The sequence below is a fragment of the Gekko japonicus genome, unplaced genomic scaffold (assembly GCF_001447785.1).
Source record: "Gekko japonicus isolate JY-2015 unplaced genomic scaffold, Gekko_japonicus_V1.1 scaffold3232, whole genome shotgun sequence".
NCBI lineage: Eukaryota > Metazoa > Chordata > Lepidosauria > Squamata > Gekkonidae > Gekko > Gekko japonicus.
The window spans coordinates 136,085-160,089 of record NW_015167153.1 but is presented as its reverse complement, the minus strand read 5'-3'; the positions used below and the strand labels follow the sequence as shown (position 1 = coordinate 160,089).

Genomic DNA, 24,005 nt, shown 5'->3' with positions numbered 1-24,005 from the left:
TTAGACAAAAAGGGGATGGCAAAAATGTAACAATTCTGAGCTTTGCCCATAATTAAATACTCAAGAACAAACTGCAGGATCACGCACACCCTACAACCAGCTCTTTCACAATGACCTATACCCAACTGTCCGGGACCTATAGTTGAGGGTTGCTTTAGAACAAAGGTGTCGAACTCATTTGTTATGAGGGCTGGATCTGACCTAAATGTCACTTTGTTGGGCTGGGCCATGTGTGCCATAAAATGTTGCGCCGAATACTGGAGATATAAACTGTATAAAGGACAGCAGCTGGTAAGCTCCGAGTTGTTGTATGCTCACTGCAAGGCCCCATGGGCTGGGAGGGGGCTGCAAAGGAAAACCTGTTTGGGTGAACTGGAGAGCCAGCAGTGCAGCATTAGGCCGATGCTCCCATGCTGCTTGGCTGCTGCAGATGAGGTTGTTCCACCGAATTGAAGCCACAATCAGAGTGGCTCTGCCCACACACCCCTGAGCAGTCTCCTGTTCTCTCCCTTGCACTAGTTGCTTGCAGGCTGCCTAAGAGCCCTGGAAGGGCCAGTTCCCCCCCCCCCCCAGGCCTTATGTGTGACACCCCTGCCTTAGAATTACCATTTTGTATGTAAAGTGCCATCACGCTGCGGCTGTCTTATGGGAACCCCATAGCATTTCCAAGGTAAGAGACAAACAGCGGTGGTTTGCCACTGCCTGCCTCAGTGTAGCAACCCTGGACTTCCTTGGAGATCTCACATCCAGTTACTAAACAGGGACGATCTTGCTTAGCTTTCACGATCTGCCGAGATTGGGCTAGCCTGCAATTAAGCATTAACCATGGGATTCGAGGATAGCTACATTGAAATTCCCAGCTAATGACACTAGTTCGAAGAAAGCACGGTTAAAGTCAGTGCCAATGTAAGCCTTTACCATGGTTAAAGCATCTTTGAGAAAGAAGAATGCAGAATTGAGACCTGCCGCTTTAGTCATGATTAATGGGCTGGGAGATTTACTTCTTTCCAGTAGGACTAACTCTTTCTATAAATTATACTTGGGCCTCCAAAAGCCTCCCGAGACTAAAAATATATTTGCAGCTGACTTTGACTTAGTCCTAAAATCAGAAAATGAGGACTGGCCTCTGCAATAAAACCTTTGAATCATTAATACAGAGTTTTCTGATGAATACAAAAAGAATATGCTTTATGTACAAATTGGCTAATTACTGATAAACCTGAATTTACAGAAATAACACCAGTATCTGAACTTGCTTTTCACAGTTTTTGCTATTTTTTAGCCAAGGCCTTCCTATAAACAATATGACAGCATTTTATTTAGGACTTTTGTGGGAGATTTCAGTGGCTCATTTAGGATCTCCCCCTTTTTGAATTTGCTGACAGTTCAGTGTAAACTATGGTGTCACTGTTAGTTTTATGTTCTTACATGCAGAGTTCCCAGATGTTCTGTCCTACCACAACCCCACCCCAATTTTCATTCATTTAGTGCTTTAGCCTCCCTGTTCTCAGGACTTGAGGGAAATAACTATCTAAAAGAAATGCATACATAAAAGACTAAAAAACAACAACACATCCTTTGCTTCAGGAGAATAGTACGTACCAGTTCACTTTGCAGAGCCCTTTGAAAAAGTCTTAGGAAAGAAGCCAAGCTAAAGCGGTACATGTTATTAATTTTGGACAAGTCAGAGATAATAAAGTACATCTTGCTGGCACTTTCAGCCAGAGGGAGATAGGCATCCCTTTCCTGGGAATAAAAAAGATTCCGTATTAGGACGCTACTGCCATCTAGCAGACAGAGAAAAGAAAGCAACTCCAGCTTGGAAAAAAGGACACATTCAGGTTTGGCAGTAGTCCTACAACACAGCACTGCAAATAACATTTTTGGAACAAGCATATTTCATAAACATTTAAAACTGCTTAACTACCAACTGGAAAAGGGATGAGAGCTGAAAATCAACTGGAAATGGGGAAGGGTACTACTGGAAGAGTGAGGGGGAACAACGTTAATCACAATGTTTGTCTGATTATGACAAATCACTTCAATAGTCTCAAAAGCCACCTGTGATTTGGCACACTGCTCTCCTTAGACATGTCTTGAATAACTCTCTCTAGAGTTGGATCCATAGTTTTTTTTTTTTTTAAAACTAATCCATTAGGAGGTGGGGTAGGGTGTTAAATCCAAATGCAAGATCATTTTCTATTGATTGGTGTGTAAATTTTTACATCTAATTACTCTTCATGAGGGTAAAATATTTACTGGGAATGTAAGTGGAAATACAGAGGTGATAAAGTAAATGTGGGGGTATCTAGCATGGATGCCAATTTAATTTGGGGATGACTTGTCTGTCACATGAGGCATTCTCTAAATGTCAGAATAACCTTTTGTGTTAAACTGTCTTTCTGATATCTGAAATATATCAAAATCTTGAGAGATCCTCTTGCAAGATGGCCTATGGTCCCCAACAAATGGAAAGGAAACAAAGAAGAATAGGGATTTTTTTGAAAGAAAAGGAGAAGAGGGATGGAGAGGAGTGGAAGAATAAAGCAATGGCTAAATTCTCTACTGCTGAAATGTATGTGACTTGAAAACGATTAACTTTGGCTGCATCAATGTCAACTAAAGCATAACTCTGGGCTGGATTGAGTACTATGTTTCTTGCAAAGCAGTATAAAATGATAAATATCTATTATCACTGACCATTGCTTATGTTTGTTTCAAACAAGAGGTATAATCCTTTATAATAAAAGGTCCAACCAGCTTCACATGAGACGTGCTAAAAGGACTGTAGAATCTAGTTCAGGGGCAAGTGAACTGAATTGTAGCTGCAATACTAGATTTTGTTTCATAAATATGCTCCAAAGAAGATAAATTTAGGGAATCCAGATTACCTGATCAAGAGAAATCTGAAGCCTATGGAACTCCACAAGTGATTCTTGGATGAGAGCACTACTTGCTTTTGTCTGATTCAGGGATTCAATCAGATCTTTGTTTTCAAGTATATTTCCCTGAGAGGTTGCAAGGGTCTGCAGGGGAGGGAAAGTTCGCTTCTGTTATAATTAGATTATGTTACGAAAACTATGAAGAAATGTTTACCAAAATAAACCTTGGAAAATAACAGTGACATCTAACACTATTAGAATCTTCACATTCATTTATTCTTTTAGGTAAAATATTTTTATTCTAGCTCTCCATCGAGAAGTAGAAGAAGAGAAGAAGAGGAGATTGGATTTATACCCCGCCCTTCACTACCCAAAGGTGTCTCAGAGCAGTTTACAAACTCCTTTCCCTTCCCCTCCCCACAACAGACACCCTGTGAGGTAGGTGGGGCTGAGAGAGCTCTTGACAGAAACTGCTCTTTTTCAAGAACAGCTCTTATCAGAACTATGGCTTGCCCAAGGTCATCCCGCCAGGTGCAAGTGGAGGAGTGGGGAATCAAATCCGGTTCTCCCAGATTAGAGTCCGCGCACTTAACCACTACACCAGACTGGCTACGCCAGATATAAGAGGAAGTTTATCACAACAGGAATCAATAAAAACCATAACACATTATAATAAATAATAAAATTTTCATCTATCAATGGCAAAGTGCTTGAGCCCACATGCTGTATGTTGCTACTGCTGAGTAGTACACACTGCTGCTTTTATGTTTCTTTTGGCTCTTGGCAGGCAGCGCTTCAACAGGGGTAGAAGACAGGAGGGACCTCATTTGCTGTTTAGTTCCAACCACCTGCCCCCTCCCCCAGGCAGATTTAAACAGCCAGGTGGGGCGTGTTGCTGGGATGAGCAACAACAGGCAGTGTCAAGTAAACTCTGATAATTAATCCATCAGAGGAATGGCTACATGGAAGGTTGCTAGGCAAAATTACTGGATTTGGGGGCAGCCAGTCAGCGTAAGTGACTTATCCCAAGTTATTGGGTCTGACTGACAAAAAAAATCTCAGTTGTGTCTGGGACTTTTCCCACAGCTGTCTGGTAGCAGGGCTTGAACCAGTCTTCATGCATGCTAAGCCTATGCCATTCTACATCAAGCGTGTCTTTCTTTGAAGTGTTTCCCATCCTGCTACATCTGGCTGGCTTCAGCACCAGGGCCACTGGAGGATTCCAGAAGCTCCGAGTGTCTTTTTCCCGTGTATCTAGTTGGATGTGTGGGTATAGGAATTATCTGAAGGGTATGAGGGCTTGTATTGCTACCTTATTTTATTTTGCTATTGATCAGCTTGCAGCTATCAAAAAAATTAGTTGTTCCTCATCTACTTCTTTCTCCTTGGTGGAATTCAAACCTTTCCCTCCTGTTTCCCATAAAAGGGAATGATAGGAGTATCTTCTGGGTAAGATCTGTTATATGTTTTCTTGTCTTTGTTCTGATGCCTGTGACCCCCACCTTCACAGGACATGAACACCTTAAAAAGGATATTATAGCTTTGGAAAAAGTGCAGAAAAGGGCAACTCGAATGATAAAAGGGTTGGAACACTTTCCCTATGAGGAAAGGTTAAAGCGCTTAGGGCTCTTTAGCTTGGAGAAAAGACAACTGAGGGGTGACATGATCGAGGTTTATAAGATTATGCATGGGAAAGAGCAGGTAGAGAAAGAGGTACTTTTCTCCCTTTCTCACAATTCAAGAACTCGTGGGCACTCCATGAAACTGCAGAGCGGTCGGGTTAGAACGGATAAAAGGAAGTACTTCTTCACCCAAAGAGTGATTAACACATGGAATTCACTGCCACAGGAAGTGGTGGGTGCTACAAGCATGGACGGCTTCAAAAGGGAATTAGATAAGCATATGGAGCAGAGGTCCATCAGTGGCTATTAGCCACAAGGTATAGCTAGGGGCTCTGGGGCAAGTGATGCTCTGTCTTCTTGGTGCTTGGGGGGGGGTCAACAGTGGGAGGGCTTCTAATGTCCTGGCCCCACTGCTGGACCTCCTGATGGCACTGGTATTTCTGGCCACTGTGTGACACAGAGTGTTGGACTGGATGGGCCTTTGGCCTGATCCAACATTGGCGTCTCTTATGTTCTTATGTAACTCTTGCCTGGAGAAAGACTGTCATATGAATTTTATCTACCAAGTGAAGCTATCTGAACTCTGGGCCCTTCTGATGAAAATGAATACCTTTGAAAGAGATTTGCACCCCCATTTTTACATCTCCCAGAGGTGCAGCAGTTGCAAGACATGCTATGATGCTTTCTATAGTGGAGGTGCTGTGTTTTTTACATTACCTCCATTTTTGTGTTCTCTGTGTGGGTGGATGCCAGCATTACTGTATTTTGGCTGGCCTCAATATAACGAACAGAAGAATACAAAATATTGAACAAATTTTTATACACTGGCACATTTCCAAGTAGGGAAGTGGGGCACAAGCCTCTGTGTTTAGTTGCCTCACCCGAAACACCTTCACCATCAGAACTACATTTAAATACTTGGAGTACTAAACATGTCAATTTCTGTTTTACAATCTATTCTTCATTAATCCAACAGCTTTGTCCTATCCTATTTTAAGCCTACATCCTTTTCTACAGCAAGCAATTCAACATTCTGCTGAAAATATGCCACAGTGTATTCATATTCTCATCAGTTAATTTTAAAAACAATATGATGGTAGGAAACAGACTTTTGGTATTTGGAGAATTTCATACAAATCCATGATGGCTAGGGAAAATATATACAGTTCTGGATTCCTTACAGTAACACTGTCCGAACCCCATCACTGCCATTATATATTTAAGCATCCAGTATTTTAAAATACTGAATTTCTGTATTAATCTAGCAAAAGCGGCATGTGTTAATTTTACCTCCAAAAGTGTTTCTTCAAGTTTTGCTAACTGTATCTTCTTATCTTCTTCCTGTTGTAACAGTTTTGTCTTCTGTTCTTCTAAATCTGGTTTCTCATGCTGGATAGTCAATGCTAACAGCTAAATGGAAGACAATGACATTTATGAAAAGAGAGGGAGAAGCATAAGCATTGTACAAATCTACATTTAGGGCACTAAGCACCATTTTCACATAATTGTTATTGTTTGCTTTTTGGCATGCTTTTGTAGTTCTCAATGAAAATTCAATAAACAAAAAGATTACCGAAGCCCTATTCTTTCTAAAATTCATACTGAAATATGCATTGAGTACAAACAGAACCCAGATGTCTTAGTTTATCAGTATATTTTGTTTATCAGTAGCATGAACTTGGGTTAGTCACAAGCTCTGGCACAGCTGTCCTTGAAAAAGAGCAGTTTGTGCGAGAGTTCTCTCAGCCCCAACCACCTCACAGGGTGTCTGTTGTGGGGAGGGGAAGGGAAAGGAGTTTGTAAGCCGCTCTGAGACTCCAAGTGAAGAGCGGGGTATAAATCCAATCTCTTCTCTTCTTCTTCTCTCTTCTAAAACAAAAAAATATTTTCCATTCATTGCCTTGGCAATCATTTGTGCAAATAAAATTATCACCTACTGTTAATACCATTAAGCAAACAATACAGTAGCTGGTATCCAACGGCCATCTTGTGTGAGCAGAAGACTCTTCTGCTTGAAAAATCGGGGTCTCTGAATCCCACTGTTGTTGTTTTTCTGCCAGCTTCAAGAGGGCAGCTGTGTTGGTCTGCAACAGAACTAGCTTTGAATCCAGTAGCAACTTAGAGACCAACAAGATTTTCAGGGCAGAAGCATTCGAGAGTCAAAGCTCCCTTCATTAGGTATGTGCCAGCCGTAGCCCCCCTTTCCTTACCATTTCAGAGGATTCCCTGACTCTGGGGGATAGCTTTGTGTGTATGAGTATTGACGCACTCATGTGAAGTGAAAAGAATCTTCTCTGAATACAACCCTATGAACCTAAGAAACTTTCTACATCCTACCAGTAGCCTCAAGAGAACAACTCTGGCTTTATTTCTCACACTCAAAACACGTAGACTCAGTTACCTTGACACAGAAGTTATGCTCTGGGTGGATAAGGAAGGAAGCACCATTCATTTTACTAGGAAAGGTTTTTTGTAGGCTGGGAAATTCCACGTATATATTAGAATTCCAAGCCTGCAGCAAATAATTACACTAGGGAGATTGTGAGCAGCACTCCATAATCCATGATGATTAAAAACCAAGCCCAATGATCCAGAAGGACTCTCACATTCTGCCTTTTAGCATTGGGTGTCTTTTTTCACACAAGTTACTTTCAATACAGTAGAATTTTGAGATGTAAAAAAGACACTGAAGAAAATGTTAACTAAAATGGAATCTCTTCTCAGCGGGAAGTCTCTTTAAAAACCTCCAGCAGAAACCAGCTGGAGAAGAGTGCTAAAAGAAATTAACATATCTCCAAATCTTTGTGCTGTAAGCATTAATATTGCCTAAGGGGTATTTCAAACAAAGTAGTCAGGATCTTCCACAATTGTATGCAATCCAATGTCTTTTCATCAAAATGAAGAGCATGTTATGGAGATGCCTACCTGCCCCCTTAAGCCGCTTCTTGTTATAGTAAAGTTAACTTCTGTTACAATGGAAGCTGCATCGGGTGGGATGTAAGGATTGGGATTTCTTGTTGACAGAAATAGGAGAAATTCCTCATTGTAGTCAATGATTTTGTCACCGATTTGTACAGCATATCGTGGTCCTGTGAGAAAACAAAGAACTGCACTAGAAGATATGCACACAGTGGGAAAGCATTTAAAGCCAGATGCCCTTCAAAAATTACCAAAACAAACTATCTGGAAAATGCTACAAAACTTCCTTTAGGAAAAAAAAATCTAGCAAAAACACATTCTCATTACAGTGCCCAAAACTGCATAGCTGCCTGTATGCCTTAAAGTGGAATATTCATATGGCGCTCCCCTTCTCTGCACCAGCTGATGCCACTCTGGGATCTTCAATACAAATGGAATGCAGTGTAACAATGTTTGCATAACCTGAAGCCAAATTGCTTATTTACATATCTCTAGCTGGCTGTTCCATCCAAGAACCCTCAAAGCAGCTAACAATTACAATTCTAATAGTAACACGAAACAATTATGTCATTTACATAGGGACAATACCATTAAATGGTACACAAAAATTGTACGCAGCTTTTACAACAACCTGCTCGGCCTGAGATTCCCACAGAGAAGGAAGGGCAGGGATGCACCCATCCTCCGAGACCAGGAGAAAGCCCTTCTCTCTGGCTCTGATCTGATGACTCTTCAAAATCATTCACAGCTTAAGAAGGGGCGTTTCCATTTCCCTACCAACAGGCCTTCTCTGATTCTCAACAACAGCCTCCATGGTATAATGCATCCCTTCAACTGAGCTACTTAGCCCTCAGAGGTATTCACACATTACAAAGTACTTCCGCTGACAAGGACTTTGTATCAGACATGCAATGGCAGCCGATGTGGTACAGGGGTTAGAGGGCTGGACTAGGATCTAGGAGACCCAGCTGCATGAAAACATGAAGCTGCCTTGTAAGACTTTTGGTCCATCAAGGTCAGTGTTGTCTATTTTACTCAGATGGGTAGCAGTTCTCCAGGGTCTCAGGCAGAAGTCTTCCATATCACCTACTGCCTGGTCCTTTCAAATGGAGATGCCAGGAACTGAACTGGGGACCTTCTGTATGCCAAGGCATAGGCTCTACCACTGAGCCACAGCCCCTTCCTTCGTATCCCATCTCTGTCACAGAAGCTTGTTGGGTGACCCTGGGCCAGTCACACACTCTCAGCCAGAACTCACTCACAAGGTTGTTGTGAAAATAAATGGAAAGATAAGAGAATGATATCATTTATTTATTTATTTATTAGTATTTTTACCCTGCCCTCCCCACGTTGAGCCTCTTTGGGTCCCGATTGGGGATAGGAAAGTTAGTAATGAAGAAAATAAATCAATAAATACTTGTAAGTTTCCCTCAACTGGGCAAACAGCAACTCCCTGGAGCAGTTACAGAATGCAAATGATGATGATGCTGCTGCTGATGGTAAAGTCCTTCCTCCACATATATCAAGGTCATGGTCACTGTCAGAGCCATGTGTGTCTTGGAGGCACAGAACCCCTACTTCACTCCTGACACAAAGCCCCACCCTTCCCCCCCCCAAATAGGACAATTTACAACAAAAGTGAAAACAAGCCATCCTTCCAATATAAGAGAGATACAAATAAATCACCCTCATCTCAGTGACGCTACTTTAGAAACAGACCTCAACTTCTACACAACCACAAGCAACATAGCACCCATCAACAAAAGCCACTTTAGGAAAGCTACATTTTGCAGGTTCTCCTAGAAGTTATGAGAGCGAGAGTCCAATAAACAACTGTGCGCATTGGGGAGGCTGTTCAAGAATAGGGAGAGTCAACAGAAAACACTCAATTTATTGTTGACATCGGATGGAGGAGATTTAAAGGTAATATTCCAGCTCCCTGAACTGAAGCCAAATTAGAACCCAGTGCAACTGATTTCTGTCCTCATATCCCATCGCCGCTAAGCTTACTCAGGAGTCTTTGGTGAGGTACCTTGTCAAAAGCCTTTTGATAGTCCAAATATTTAATGTCTACTGGGTCCTCATTATCTGCAAGCTTGTTCACTTTCTTTTTTTAGGTAAACAAAGTTTTTTATTTTCATAGGAATTCAACATTTAACATTCAATCATTTTCACTTTACCATTGTTTACCCCATTCCCATTTCCTCCCTTCCCCTCTGTGGCTTCCCGCAATGCTTCCCCCCCAACTCCACCTTGCTATACTTCATCCATTATATCATTTTCTTATCGTTACAATCTCAAGATAACATCATTTGACTTAATATTGATCTAAACATATTAAATTTTGTTTCACATCCCAGTTCTTTTCCAGATATATTTTAAAGTCACTCCATTCTTGCTTGTTCACTTTCTTAAAGAAGTCCAAAAGGTTGGTGAATCAGGACTTCCCTTTGCAGAAGCCATGCTGATTTTCCTTCAGCAGGCTTTGATTGCATGTTCCACTAATTGTTAGGCTAGGTGGCCTGTAATTTCCTGGTTCCTCTCCAGACTCCTTTTATTTATTTATTATTTATTAACTTTATGTATGGACCACCTTTCTCACAGGGACTCAAGGCAGATTACACATAGCAAGGCAGTACAACCAACAAAATGGGACATTCAATAAATAATGTAACTAGGATTGTAGAAATTTGCAGCCAACCAGAAAGAACTGAAGCATAGCATAAAGTATTAACATGACACAGTAAGTGGTGGAAAAAATTACTCCCCAGTCTTCTGGTACAGAAGGCTGAGTACAGGGCTGAGTTTAGTGATGTTACAGATGCGGGTTAGTAGATGAATAATCTCACATTTGAGTTCCCTTGGATGTATATCATCAGGACCTGAAGACTTTTTGGTTTTTATTTTCCCCAGTAGGCTTAGAAAATGGGGATGCACTTATACCTGTAACCATTGTTCGAGTGATCTTCTGTGCTGGCACACATGGTAGACTGCGCTTTCGCAGGCCAGCCAGGGAGAGGTGTTGGCAAGCTCAAGAGAAGTTTCTAGACACCAAGGGTGCTCCCCCTCCCCCCAACTTCAGCGTCGCCTTTCCCACCCAAAGGGTCACTTGATGGAGGAGGGGAGAGCACTCTTCTCTCAATTCTCCCTTTGCCGCCATAAGGAGTGAGCATGAGTAGAGAAGGCCACAGCGGGGAAAGGAGGGAGGGATGTGTGCCTGCTCTTGGAGTCTCAGAGCGGCTTGCAATCTCCTTCCCTTCCTCTCCTCACAACAGACACCCTGTGAGGTAGGTGTGGCTGAGAGAGCTCTGAAAGAACTGCTCTTGAGAGAACAGCTATGAGAGAACTGTGAGTGGCCCAAGGTCACCCAGTAGGCTTCCTGTGGAGGAGTGGGGGAATCAAACCCAGTTCTCCAGATTACAGCCCACTGCTCTTGACCACTACACCAAACTGGCTCTCTGAACTGAACAATCCAAGGCTCTTTAGAGGCTCAGAATCACAAGGATCAATCCCCTCTCCCAACCAAGCAGCAACTCTAACAACCAGCATCACCTCTGAAAAGAGTTTGTAAGCCACTCTGAGACTCTGAGTGAAGGGCGGGGTATAAATCCAATCTCTTCTTCTTCTTCTTCTTTAGAACTGCTGCCAAACCCTGCTGGTCCTCCCCAGACCACATCAGCCTGAGGAACAAGGCACCACCATTCACAAAGGTTGGTCTTGTGTGTCCACCTGCTCCCACTCCCCTCCTCTTTAAAAGACCTAATACTGACTAGCACTGCTGCTATAACAAAACAGCAATAAAAGGTCATCTTAAATTTGTCTTCATTTCAATAGGGCTGCATGAAAATTGACTAATTTCATATGAAATCATCTCACGGTTAGCTTAACACTCTAAAAGCAGATTACATATTTACGTATTTATCGTACGTACTTTATTTGTAGCCCACCTTTCTCACTGAGTTTGAAGGTGGATTACACAGTGTAAAACAATGCATTTGTTGGTGCCGGCTCAGAAGGTGAGAAGTCTAGGGGTGGTCCTGGATGCCACACCTTTTATGGAGGCCCAGGTTGCCAGTTGCCAGGTCTGCCTTTTTATCATCTTCGGCAGATCAGGCAGCTGGTTCCCTATCACTCCCCCAGGACTTGGCTATAGTGACCCATTCAATGGTCACTTCCAGGCTTGATTATTGTAACTTGTTTTATGCAGGCTTACCCTTGAGGCTGATCTGGAAACTCCAGCTGGTGCAAAATGTGGCAGTGGGCCTGCTGACTGTGACGTCTGTGCGAGCGCGCATCCAGCTGGTGCTTTGCCAATTGCACTGGCTACCAATTGAGTACTGGATTTGTTTCAAGGTGCTGGTGTTGGCCTTCAAAGCCCTATGTGGCCTGGGCCCGACATATCTAAGGGACCGCCTCTCCCTATATGTGCCCTGGAGAGCCTTGCTGGGGTTGTCTCCAGCCCAAAGGACGTTCACTTAGCCTCAACTAGGGCCAGGGGCTTTTCTGCCCTGTTGGAACATGCTACCAATTGAGATCAGGGCCCTGCAAAACCTATTACAGTTTCGTAGGTCCTGCAGAACGGAACTGTTCCACCAGGCCTTTGGTTGAGGCAGTGGGTGTCATCAGACGGCCTCCCTGCTGCTATCTGGTAATGTTATTTTCTCCCTTTCTCACAATACAAGAACTCGTGGGCACTCCATGAAATTGCTGAGCGGTCGGGTTAGAACGGATAAAAGGAAGTACTTCTTCACCCAAAGAGTGATTAACACATGGAATTCACTGCCACAGGAAGTGGTGGTGGCTACAAGCATGGATGGCTTCAAAAGGGAATTAGATAAGCATATGGAGCAGAGGTCCATCAGTGGCTATTAGCCACAAGGTATAGATAGGGACTCTGAGGCAAGTGATGCTCTGTCTTCTTGGTGCTTGGGGGGGGGTCAACAGTGGGAGGGCTTCTAATGTCCTGGCCCCACTGATGGACCTCCTGATGGCACCTGGTATTTCTGGCCACTGTGTGATACAGAGTGTTGGACTGGATGGGTCTTTGGCCTGATCCAACACTGGCGTCTCTTATGTTCTTATGTTATACTGCCATTAGTAAGATCTTATGGTTCGGCTGTGGCCCAATCACTCCCAGCTATTAGGACGGCTGAACATGTAATCTGTTGCAATGCCTACCTTTTAACTGTTTTCACTGTTTTTATTGTTCTGGTATTTATGCCTTTAACAGTTTCAATTATTGTAATTTATTGTTGTGACCCGCTCTGAGCTCGCTTGCGGGAAGGGCAGGATATAATCGAAATAAATAAATAAAACAGCACGAGTCATCTAATAAGCAATCCAACAGAATGACAAAATCAGAAAGAATGTAAAAAAAGTATCAGACATGATACGTGATTCAAAGTAGAACATGAACCGGAAAGTAATGTACTAAGAGCAAGATAGTACAAACAGATACTACCTATCATAAAGAGTGGCAAAGATTACAGTCCTGATTCCTATTATAAAAGTGCCTTCCTAACCCATTCTGTACCAGTACTGCCCTTTTACCTTTATAAAAAATACCCTCCTGAATAGTTCTGTTTTCCAGACTTTGAAGAATGATAGAAGTGTGGGAGCCTTCTTGAACACCTCAGACATTCCATTCCACAGAGTGGGAACAACAACAGAGAATGCACATAACAAGGGCAGCATTGTGTTCAGTAACAACCCAGGAACCTGATATTAAGTTATTAGTAAAAGGTAAAGGTCTCCCTTGCTCGAAAGCCAGTCGAGTCCGACTCTAGGGTTGCGGTGCTCATCTCTGTTTCAAAGCCAAAGAGCCAGCACTGTCCAAAGACGTTTCCGTGGTCATGTGGCCGGAATGACTAAACACCAAGGCGCACGGAATGCTGTTACCTTCCCACTGAAGTGGTACCTATTTATCTACTTGCAATTTCTTGCTTTCGAACTGCTAGGTTGGCAGGAGCTGGAACTAGAGACGGGAGCTCACTCCGTCATGCGGCACACTTGGGTCTCGAACTGCTGAACTACCGACTTTCCACAGCCTGCAGTTCAGCGTCTTAACCATTTATTAAGGACTAAAAAAGAAAAGAAAAATCAATCACTTGAGCACAACAGATCAAAATCTTACTACCTACTTATTTAACACACATGGCTACCATTAAGCCTACAACTACTCCTCGCTAAACTGACTGTGGGCCATAATCAAGCATAGTCATAATATTCTTGTCCCATAGAGGTAAAATTGTTAAGCGTCAAGAGACAAGAGGTGAAGAATGCAACATGGTATGGAGCATTTCCCCTCCACAAATAGCAGTGACAGGCTTTTGGAGACAGGGAGTGTCCTTTAACCTTCTCCTAACAACAAAAAAGGTCAATGTAGTCCCTAGTAAGAACAATAACCCGGAAGACTGCTTCACGAGAATGCTATGCACTACTTTTTCTTCCTTGACACATAATTTTCACCTGCATGTTGTAAAAACATCGAATCCCCAAATACAATCTGTACAAATATCAAGTCACTACAACATATAAATCGTATTTTTCATAACAGGCTGTGAAACATTACCAACATGTGAACGTCAAAAGCAAATTAACAAAGCACCCTTGGGCTGTGTCCATGACTGCCCGCCATAGGAATTGTGCACCTGCAATGAGGCTTCTGCACAGCAGAAGTTTTCCAATTTCCTCTGTTATACTCCAGAGAATGATGCTTCGGGATTGAAAACAGAATGAGCTAGAAAGACAGTAGAGGTAGTAGTAGTGATGCCCGCATCATCCTTAACTCAAATACAGGGGAAATTAGTACACTTTAAAGCAACTGCTGTGGGACACAAAGATATAAAACGGACTTAAATCTGTAATTAAAATCCAGCTTCTCATCTGAACTTCAGACGTTCCTTAAATAAAAATGTCAACTAAGTAACTAATACAATTATTGAAACATTTTTGGTTTCTGAAACAACAGGATCTTCAGATTTCCTAGGAGTGTAACCCAAAGCCTTTATTCCCACAGCCGTGTGCACTACAGTATTTGATGAGTTTAGACACAGAAAGGCACAAATAGATTTCTGTTTGTTTCTTTCCCTTGGCACCTCTTGGAGGCAGGGGCTAGCTCCCAACATCTGTATTGACTTGCCAGACTCCATCCCTCAGTATCAAATCAAAGTAATAAAAATAGCACATGACCCATTGTGCCATTCAGGAAGGCAGATACACCCCCCCCCCAATTATTATTTCTTAACATAAAAAACTGCTTTTAACTCAGTGGCTTCGATCAAGAAATGTATTTCAGCTGTGCTCAATGACATCTTTTTAAACCCAGTACCATAGCAGCCCCCCCCCCCCAGAACAGCAGATAAACTAGTTTTGAACTATGTTCAAGAACACACCAAAATCTATTGTGTGTATGGAACTAGTCAGGTTACTCTCTAGGTTGTGGCCATATTCTGATAAAGGGTCATGGCTTTAGTTGTACAAAATGATATGCCGTAGCTTGGTTCTTTCTGTTAACTCTCTTCTGCTTGTTGAATGTTGACGGGGAAATGGGACTTCTGATAAAGGGTCATGGCTTTAGTTGTAAAAAATGATATGCCTTAGCTTGGTTCTTTCTGTTAATTCTCTTCTGCTTGTTGAATGTTGATGGGGAAATGGGAAATGCATACTAATCTGATACCAGGGTTACAATGAAGTTATGATTTAACCCCCCCCCCTGAAGTATTTGACAATACTTCCTTATAATGAAACCTGTGACATTGTAAAGGCCTACTGTTTATAGTACAGAGCTAATATTATGGCTAGATAGTACCTGAGATCTCTAATGACCCCAATTTAAATTCCAGAGTCATATAAATCCTCTGATATCTTTATTCATTCAACAAAAAATCTCTGGTGGTTTGAATGAAAAAGATATGTAAGCGTTAACTATTTGGTATATTTTAAATTCAGATCTCCTTTTATGATGTTCCATCAACAGAGAAGCAGATGCAGTTTGGTTAACTGGAAGTTTCCATTGTGCTAGATTCAATTGCAATCCCTTGGGGCCCAATGCCATTTTAGTAAAACCTTCAAATACATGCATACTCATGCACAGATGGAGGCAGAAACACTGCAGGAATCGTCCATTTTACTGAAGGATAATAAATGGAGTATGAAGGGGCACAGGTTGGGGGAGGTCTTTTGTATTCAGTTAGGGCCCCAAAATGAACTGGAGAATTAACTTTAGGCTACATTTAAGAAGCCAGTGCGGTGTAATAATTACAGGCTTAAACTAAGACCTGGGAAAGCCAAGTTCAAAGACCCATGAAAGTGACTTTGAACACTTTCTTTCTCAGCCTAACCTACCCTATAGGCAGGGCTCTTTTTGTAGAAAAAGTCCAGCGGGAACTCATTAGCATAATAGACCACACCCAAAAGCAGGAAATTATAAGTATATTAGGCCACACCCCTGACAACACAGCGCATTAGCATATTAGGCCGCACCCCCATGTTACCAGAAGTGTAGTCATCCATCCACACCCACCTTTTGCTTCTTGTTCTGTTTACCCTGTTTGTTGTCAAAACCCAGGGCTTGTCTTGTAGCAGGAACTCCTTTGCATGTTAGGCCACACCCCTAACGTAGCCAATCCTAATGAGTTCCTGCTGTTGGGTGTGGCCTATTATGCTAATGAGTTCCTGCTGGGCGTGGCCAACTCGGGAGCCAGCCGGAACTCCGTCCCTGTGCGTTCCTGCCCAAAAACGGCCCTGCCTATAGGGTTTTTGTGAGGACAACACTGGTCAGATGGCTCCCCAAACACCACCCCCAAGCCCCGGGGAGGAACAGCAAGTAAAAAAAAAATCTAAATAATGTAAAAGTAGGTTTTTTAAAACTGAAAATAAACTGGTTATAATTGAAACATTACAATGAAACATTTCTTTTTATCCACACTGAACAACAGAACACTTCGGAATGGTGCACTGTTTTGTCCTTTTATCCGACGGAGAAGCAAAAAAATACCTTGCATTCCTCCCATGTTCTAAGCTGAAAAATTACCTTGAGCAATAAGGTCCTTTCTTAGTAGTGGATAAAGCACAGGCTCTACTCCATCCATTTCCTGTATGATGAGTGTTTTCCCAAATCGCACAGCCAATTCAAGGGCATTAATGAAGTTGGCATCCTGCACAAACAAAATTTCAGTACCACTGATTGTTCTAGTTTAACATCAGCACATTACTATACAAATGAAATGCAGCAAGGAAAGTCTTTCAGAGTGTGCCCAAATGTACACAAGGCTTAGTGAAGTAATTTTTGTCAGAAATACATTAGAAAATCAGATTTACTACCTAAAAAAGAAGAAATAATGGAAAAAATATTCGAAATAGCAGAAATGGACAGATTAAAAATATATTAGCAGAAAGAGACGATAACGTTTATAAGAAAAGATGGTTTAAAGTGTATAAATGGTTTGAAAAAAATGTATAATGAACACTCCGAAACTGATTTGTACAATAAGAATGTATTGGATTTTTATTTTTTGTTTGTTTGTCTGTTGGAAAAAGTATAAATAAATTATAAAAAAAAAATAAGAATGTATTCGGATTTTTATTTTTTTTGTTTGTCTGTTGGAAAAAGTATAAATAAATTATAAAAAAAAGAAAAAAAAGAAATACATTAGAAAAGATAGGCTGTCCCACTTGAGTTCTACTAATTATTTTTTCTAAGAAATCATGTACAATCAGGGTGTTCTACAACATGCCTTGTGGCAAGAACAAAATACAGTTCCTTGGATCCAGCATTCAAGAGCTAAATATACAAAAGACTATACATGCAATCCTTTGATGCTTGTGTCTAAAGACCAGGAAAAATACAGTGTATTACTTCCAAGAAGTGGTGAGCGTAGGTCACTGTCCTATTTCAAAATTTCCTTTGACTTGGAGAAAAAATATTTCCAAAGAATCTAAAGCAAAGGATAGGAGAGAGAAGAGACTGTGCCTGTGTGCAATCCCTAGGATGCTGAAAGAAGAATTAATGGGATCCCAAATGTACAGACAACTCTTTTTCCCAACCCAGCATTCCCCTCAGAACTACAAACAGTGACACTAACTTTTATCTCTCCTCTCAAGCATACCTAAGAAGTGACATGTTGCCCAAATATTGTTGAGAAATACTCATACTTAGCCACAGAAAAAACAACTTTCCCAAAAAGTTTGGGGAGGGAGAACCAGGAGCTCCGACTGTGCTGTTCTACTGGAGGGTAGGAGCCAAGTGCAGGCTATATACATTTCAGGAGCAACTGCATTTGGAAAGCAGAGGAAAGAGGAATATTTGAACTGACATTTTCCCCCCCAAAGGTGCAGGCATTTATCAAGCTGGCAACAGAAGTATAGTGTCCAGATCACAGGAAATGATGGTTATCACTTTACTCTGCCCTGGTTACACCTCACCTAGAGTATTGTGTTCAGTTTTGGGCATCACAATTTAAGAAGGATATAGACAAGATGGAACATGTCCAAAGGAGGACAACGAAGATGGCGAGGGGTCTGGAGACCAAGTCCTATGAGGAAAGGTTGAAGGAGCTGGGTATGTTTAGCCTGGAGAGGTGATATGATAACCATCTTCAACTACTTGAAGGGCTGTCATATAGAGGATGGTATAGAGTTGCTTTCTGTTGCCCCAGAAGGTCGGACCAGAACCAGTGGGTTGAAATTAAATGAGAAGAGTTTTTGGCTAAATATTAGGAAGAACTTCCTGACAGAGCAGTTCCTCAGTGGAACAGGCTTCCTTGGGAGATTTTCAAACAGAGGCTAGATGGCCGTCTAACAGCAATGCTGATTCTGTGAACTTAGGCAGATCATGAGAGGGAGGGCAGGAAGGGTTGCATAAGTGCTTAGTTCTTGTGGCCCTTTCTTACATGCCCAGGGAATGCTGATCACCACTTTTGGGTCAGGAAGCAATTTTTCTCCAGGCCAGTTTGGCTGGAGATCCTGGAGGTTTTTGTCATCTTCTGGGCGTGGAACAGCAGTCACTGGGGGTGTGGGGGGGAGGTACTTGTGAATTTACTGCATTGTGCAGTGAGCTGAACTAGATGACCCTGGAGGTCCCTTCCAACTCTATGATTCTTCATATAGATGAAGAGCAAGTATGCCATGTTCTCTCCACCAGGCATATAATACAGATGTTTGTTGGAGATGATCAACTGTACAATCAACCAACCTGCACAATTCTCCCCCCTCTGAAAAGGGGAGAAATCACTATTTATATGGAGCACCTAAGTCACATGGAACATTACTTACATTGTAAAAGGACAGATGGCTACATCTGTTCTCCATTCTATGAAGACACTTGCCAGGCTCATGGATGTCTGAACCAGGCCAATGAGCTATTGATGTGAATGACTCCCTCTATGATTTAAATGCCTTTGAATCTACTTGTGTGAAAGAATAAGGCTGAAGCTGAATTGCTGCATCCTCAAAAAGAGTAGGCGGCTGTTGCTGGGGATCATGGGACCTTCATGGACAAAAGCCCCATGGGGCATGTAATAATTACACAGTGTAGGAACATATGGTGAGAAGGTTGCTCTTGGCAAAGCCAGGGAGGGAAATCCACATAGCTTCAAAGGGGAAATGAAACTACCTATATGCATATCCTGACATATACAAAGAGATTAAGACTGCAATCCCAAATATGCTTATTAGCGAGTAAGAGCCATTGAGTTCACTCGGACTTACTTCCAAGTAAACATATTTAGGTTTACAGTACAACTTTTTGTTTCATTTTAGGTGGCTGTCAAACAAAAATAGTAACCAACAGGTTTACTTCTCCAAAATCACAAAACAATCTTCAACTTTCTAAGCAGACCTGCTGGTTAATAATTTCCAAGCGTGCTTCTTTCAAGTGTGTCTTCAACCACTCTGTAGCTCTGGAAGAAGGGTCTATCAAAAATGGACAAACTTTACTCTGTTGGGGGGAAAAAAAGAAGGTTATGTTTCAATCATGTTTATTATGGCCGGAAAGTATACAGCTACTCAATTTACCTTTAAGACCCACTTCTGTCATTTATTTAAGAGATTTCTCATCCAGTTATCCAGCAACAACTAATATTAAAGCAAAGAGCTGGATAGTTAAAAAGGGAATACATTTTATATAGCATATACATCGATATGGATAACATCTGAGCAAACCATTACAGTTTGACTCATATCTTAACAGCGAATTTCCTTCATACTTCTTAGACCAGAAGGATTTCAAGTAGGAAAATGAAAGATATTTTGGCTGCTGAAAGGTGCACTAGAGTAGGTTTGGGCAGAAACTATTCTCAGTCGTTTCAAATAATGCCATCAAGTATTCTAGAGATTTTTACCTTCACCCTCATGAGACAATAACTAGGTGCATCTACCTTTCTTTCCCCCAATACATGGCTTACTGTAGCCTTAATGGGGCATTTTGAATTGTGGAAGAATTTCTATGGAAGGAAAAGGAATAACCAGCCTCTCACCAAGCACAGCTTCCCTGATTTGTTTTAGACTTAAGAGAAAGTGAAAGGAAACCTCTTCTTTTGCTTGCCCTTGGCAAACAAGGCAGGCTAGCAGTAAGAATCGAGCACAGAAAGTACCCTTCCCACAGGAGCAAGCATGTCAATATGAATGTACTGCTAGCCGGGCAATACCTTGAACGGAACAAAAAACAAGCGTTTACCTGCAATATCACAAGGGCATTCTCTATTGACAGATCATCTGAGGGCAAACCTTCACTTTTCCAAATCAATTGCTCACTCTCTGAGCACAGGAATCGCCTAAGATCAAATTCTAACAAACAGAAAACATCTCTTTTAATTCGGCTGAATTTGTTTGAGAGTGTAATATGGCTTCTTCCTATCTTAATAAGTACCTAGAAAACATTACACTGCAGTTACTTTAGTGCATTTTCTTTTTCTGCATTTTTGTTATTGGGAGTGAAGACAGAACCCCTGGCAATTCAGACTCGCCAGGGGTCGTGACATTTTGGCAATTGAGCCACAGAGAAGGTGGATTATGAAGCACTATAGAGGGGCTTACTCAGTATTTAAAACTATGGCTTTACAGTCAGAAAAAGTGGAAGGGAAAAGACACATGGGCATATAGATTAGAACATGAGTATGGTGCAGGGGTTAGCATGCCAGACATTATTGGTCCACAGGGCCTGTAAGATGGAGCTGTTCCACCAGGCCTTTGGTTGAGGCAGAGGGCATCCAATGAAGTTGGCCTCCCTCACTGAAGTTTGTCACCATTGCTTGGCCCAGATTAAGTAGACCTCTGGACCCAACCACTCCAGCTGAAACTATGGCCGAGTTCAGACTGGCAGTTTGAAGCAGGAGGGAGTCGTGGCAAAAAAGACCCGGAACAAACTGTTCCAGGTTTTCCTGGTCACACTGCACACTGACTGATGCAGGAGCATACCGGGGAGGAGGCACAAGGGAGCGTTCACACTGTTGGCCCCCTCCACTAGCGGAGGCACGGCTGTAAGGCGTGGCTTTCTTTTTGGTAATCTGGAGATATGCGCATAAGAGCATAAGCGCACAAGAAAAACTGCAGCTTTTGGCGTTCACACTTTGTTGGTGTGGAATGGACGTGGGATAATCGTGCTTTCCAGGGTTTGCTACCACTTTCACCAGGTATCTTTTAAACTCGGGAGCGAAGCGTTACAAGACGGGTTGAGTACGGCTGGGGAACGCCGGACAGATGTGCCTGTGGGAACGGCCCCTTTAATCCGGTTGTGGAACGTTTCTGAAACGTTCCTATATCGAGGCAAACGGCCAGTCTGAACTCGGCCTATGTTTGTGTTTATGCACAATTGTTTTAAATTGTATTACTTAGTAGTTTTATATATTATTATACTTATTAATGTATGTTTTCATCTATTTATGATGTGATCCACTCTGAGCCAACTCGTGGGGAGGGCGGAATACAAATCCAAATAAATTAAATAAATAAACTAGGACCTGGGAGGTCTGAATACGCATTTTGCCAGAGAAGCTCACTGGGTGACTTTGAGCCAGTCACTCTCACAGGGCTGTTGTCGTGAAAATAAAACGGAGGAAGGTGAATTATGTTGTAAGCCGCTTTGTTCTCCTGGGGAGGAAAGTAGGGTATAAAAATTTTCTCCCCTATGAACCCTGCCACTTTCAGAGATCCACAGTGAGACATGCTTTAAATTCCATCATGTGGAGGGACAAGGAGCGGGGCCTTCTTAGCAGACACCCTAACATTATGGAACCAGCCCCCCTCCCCCACAAGGTTCATCATTTTGTTCATCCAAGCTTTTGGGATGGATACCTGATCAGCTGACTCTGTGCTGAAACCTGAGGGTACTGTTTTTGATGATGCTTTAACAACGTTGGCTTTTACATTCAGGTTGTAGCATTTCAATCAGATTTTTAAAGCCCCTTTTCTTGTAAATGAAGTGATATACAAGCAGAGAGACATTAAAACAACCTGATTTACAAGCCTTCCTGACTAAAAGCAGTACACCATTAAGCATCTACGGCTAGATGAGCACTCAGCCTCTGAGGATTTCGTTTGTTTGGAGAACGTGTATGTGTCTTTTTATTATTGTTTTTAGAAACATCCCCACAGAGACATAAAAATAACAACAAATGTACAAAATCAATTTAAAACAATTAAATTCATCTTGTAACACAATTATCAAAACCCACAATAACTGAAGATAGCAGAGAAAGCACTAGCAGGGGGAAAGTTGCATTCTCTAGGCTACAAAGTCCGAGTGAAAAAAATGACAGAAAATTCAAGAAAAGATGCTGGGACCCGCCCCCCCCCCCCAGCCCACCTCACATAACTGTGAAACAAATGCACTTTTTTTTTTACTGTTGTCTGAAAGGACCATAAATTATTTCAAGGAGGTCAAACGAACACTTTTTGTTTCTTCTGATCTTAGCAATTATTACTAGGAGATGAGAAGCTTTCCTTATTGTTGAATCCAGGGAAGCCTTGAAATCAGATTTTACTGAATCGCCATGCAGTTAATGCTCTTATACTACAGGAAACATTATTTAATCATGCACAGACTGAACAAATTATTGCTTCAAGGGAGTCACTCATCTATTGGGCACGAGTAAATCAGCTATAGGAAAAAAAACATAATTTATTCCATCTCTGCTTTCCCCTCAGCGATGCTATATTTATCTGCAGTCAGTCTGATATGAACATTTTCTGAAATACATTTTAGACGATTTTGCTTTAAACAGGCTGTGTAAAGAGACTAGCGCAGCTACATTTCTAAGAGGACTGAATTATAAAGCTCTTTCCTGAGGTTGTATTGTTTTCTCTGCCTAGCCACTAATAGAATTGGATCCTGTAGGGTAGGAACCACCCCTGTCTCCAAGATCAGATGATCTGCCTGCAGTCTCAAATCTTTGTGCAATCAACCACTTAGCAAAGCAGCAGATATTGTTTGCTTAAACAAAGAACACTGTTGGAAAGTGTCTAGACCTCTGATTCTCAAGCGTGAGGCATGAGAATTTCCTAAGGAGGCAGCGGAAGCTCCCAAAAAGTGGGATTCTCCTCTCTAACCCATCCAAACCAAGTTTCCACGATGAGTTCACTGACAACTTATCATTTATCAATCTACTATTCATCACATTCATTGTTTCTCTGAGGTCCTAGAGAACAACCTAAGCTGGTCTACTCAGAATCCTACTCAGGTTTACGTACTGGGTCCAACTCCCAGGGCAGTGTTCTTAGGATTGCAGTGTTGGTCACTTTAAATAGTGCACCAAAGTCCAATTCAGATTTGTTGTGTGTGTGGAAAGTGCCATCAAGTTGCAGCTGACTTATGGGTGATCTCACAGGGTTTTCAAGGCAAGAGACTAACGGAGGTGGTTTGCTATTGCCTGCCTCTGCATAGTGACCCTGGAATTCCTTGGCAATCTCCCATCCACATACTAACCAAGGCTGACTCTGCTTAGCTTCCAAGATCTGACAAGATCAGGCTAGGCTGGCTATCCCGGTCAGATTTGTTACCAACTGTTACATTAGAGCACTTTTGGGGTGTAAGAAGAGAATTAATGCTGCCAGCTATGCAGCCTGGTATTTTTTTTTCTTCCTGGCTATGCTTATGAAGGCCTGTGGAGCTGGCACAGAGGATCCTCAGGTAAATTATTGGGTTTTTCCTCCGTGCACACCAATATAATAATTTCTTCATCTTTAAGCAGCATGCTGTATAATTATGTTGTCAAAGGCTTTCACGTACGAAGTTCACTAGTTGTTGTAGATTTTCCGGGCTGTATGGCCGTGACCAAGACCATGGCCATACGGCCCAGAAAATCTACAACTGACACTGTATAATTTCTTGTTTTCTGATCAAACAAAGTGTGATATTTACTTTCCAGGCCAGCCGACTTTGTCCAGGCATCCAAACTTGCTTTTCTTTGATCTTCTGGTGCAGCAGAAAGATAAGTAATGAAAGCCGCAGCCAACTGAGCTCTTCTTGGTAGCGTGCTCAGTTCATCTGCTATCTCTGAAACCTAAAAAGAATAGATTCCCAACATGATTTTAAGATGTGAATATGATTTGTGGAAAGAACTGTTAAATAGCAGTATGTTGATTT

The 24,005-nt window shown here is 42.0% G+C and overlaps 1 protein-coding gene across 1 annotated transcript in view; it reads right to left on the bottom strand.

The window, feature by feature from the left end:
• DYNC2H1 (dynein, cytoplasmic 2, heavy chain 1) overlaps nt 1-24,005 on the bottom strand; it is a 132,967-nt gene that overhangs the window by 14,012 nt on the left and 94,950 nt on the right. Inside the window, exons 61-68 of the mRNA XM_015413100.1 lie at nt 23,781-23,922; nt 20,100-20,209; nt 19,263-19,361; nt 16,458-16,581; nt 7,430-7,593; nt 5,795-5,914; nt 2,892-3,026; nt 1,603-1,746 (exon numbers count right to left, since the gene is read on the bottom strand). Coding sequence (XP_015268586.1) covers nt 1,603-1,746; nt 2,892-3,026; nt 5,795-5,914; nt 7,430-7,593; nt 16,458-16,581; nt 19,263-19,361; nt 20,100-20,209; nt 23,781-23,922 — 1,038 coding nt within the window. The remainder of the gene's footprint in view (nt 1-1,602; nt 1,747-2,891; nt 3,027-5,794; nt 5,915-7,429; nt 7,594-16,457; nt 16,582-19,262; nt 19,362-20,099; nt 20,210-23,780; nt 23,923-24,005) is intronic.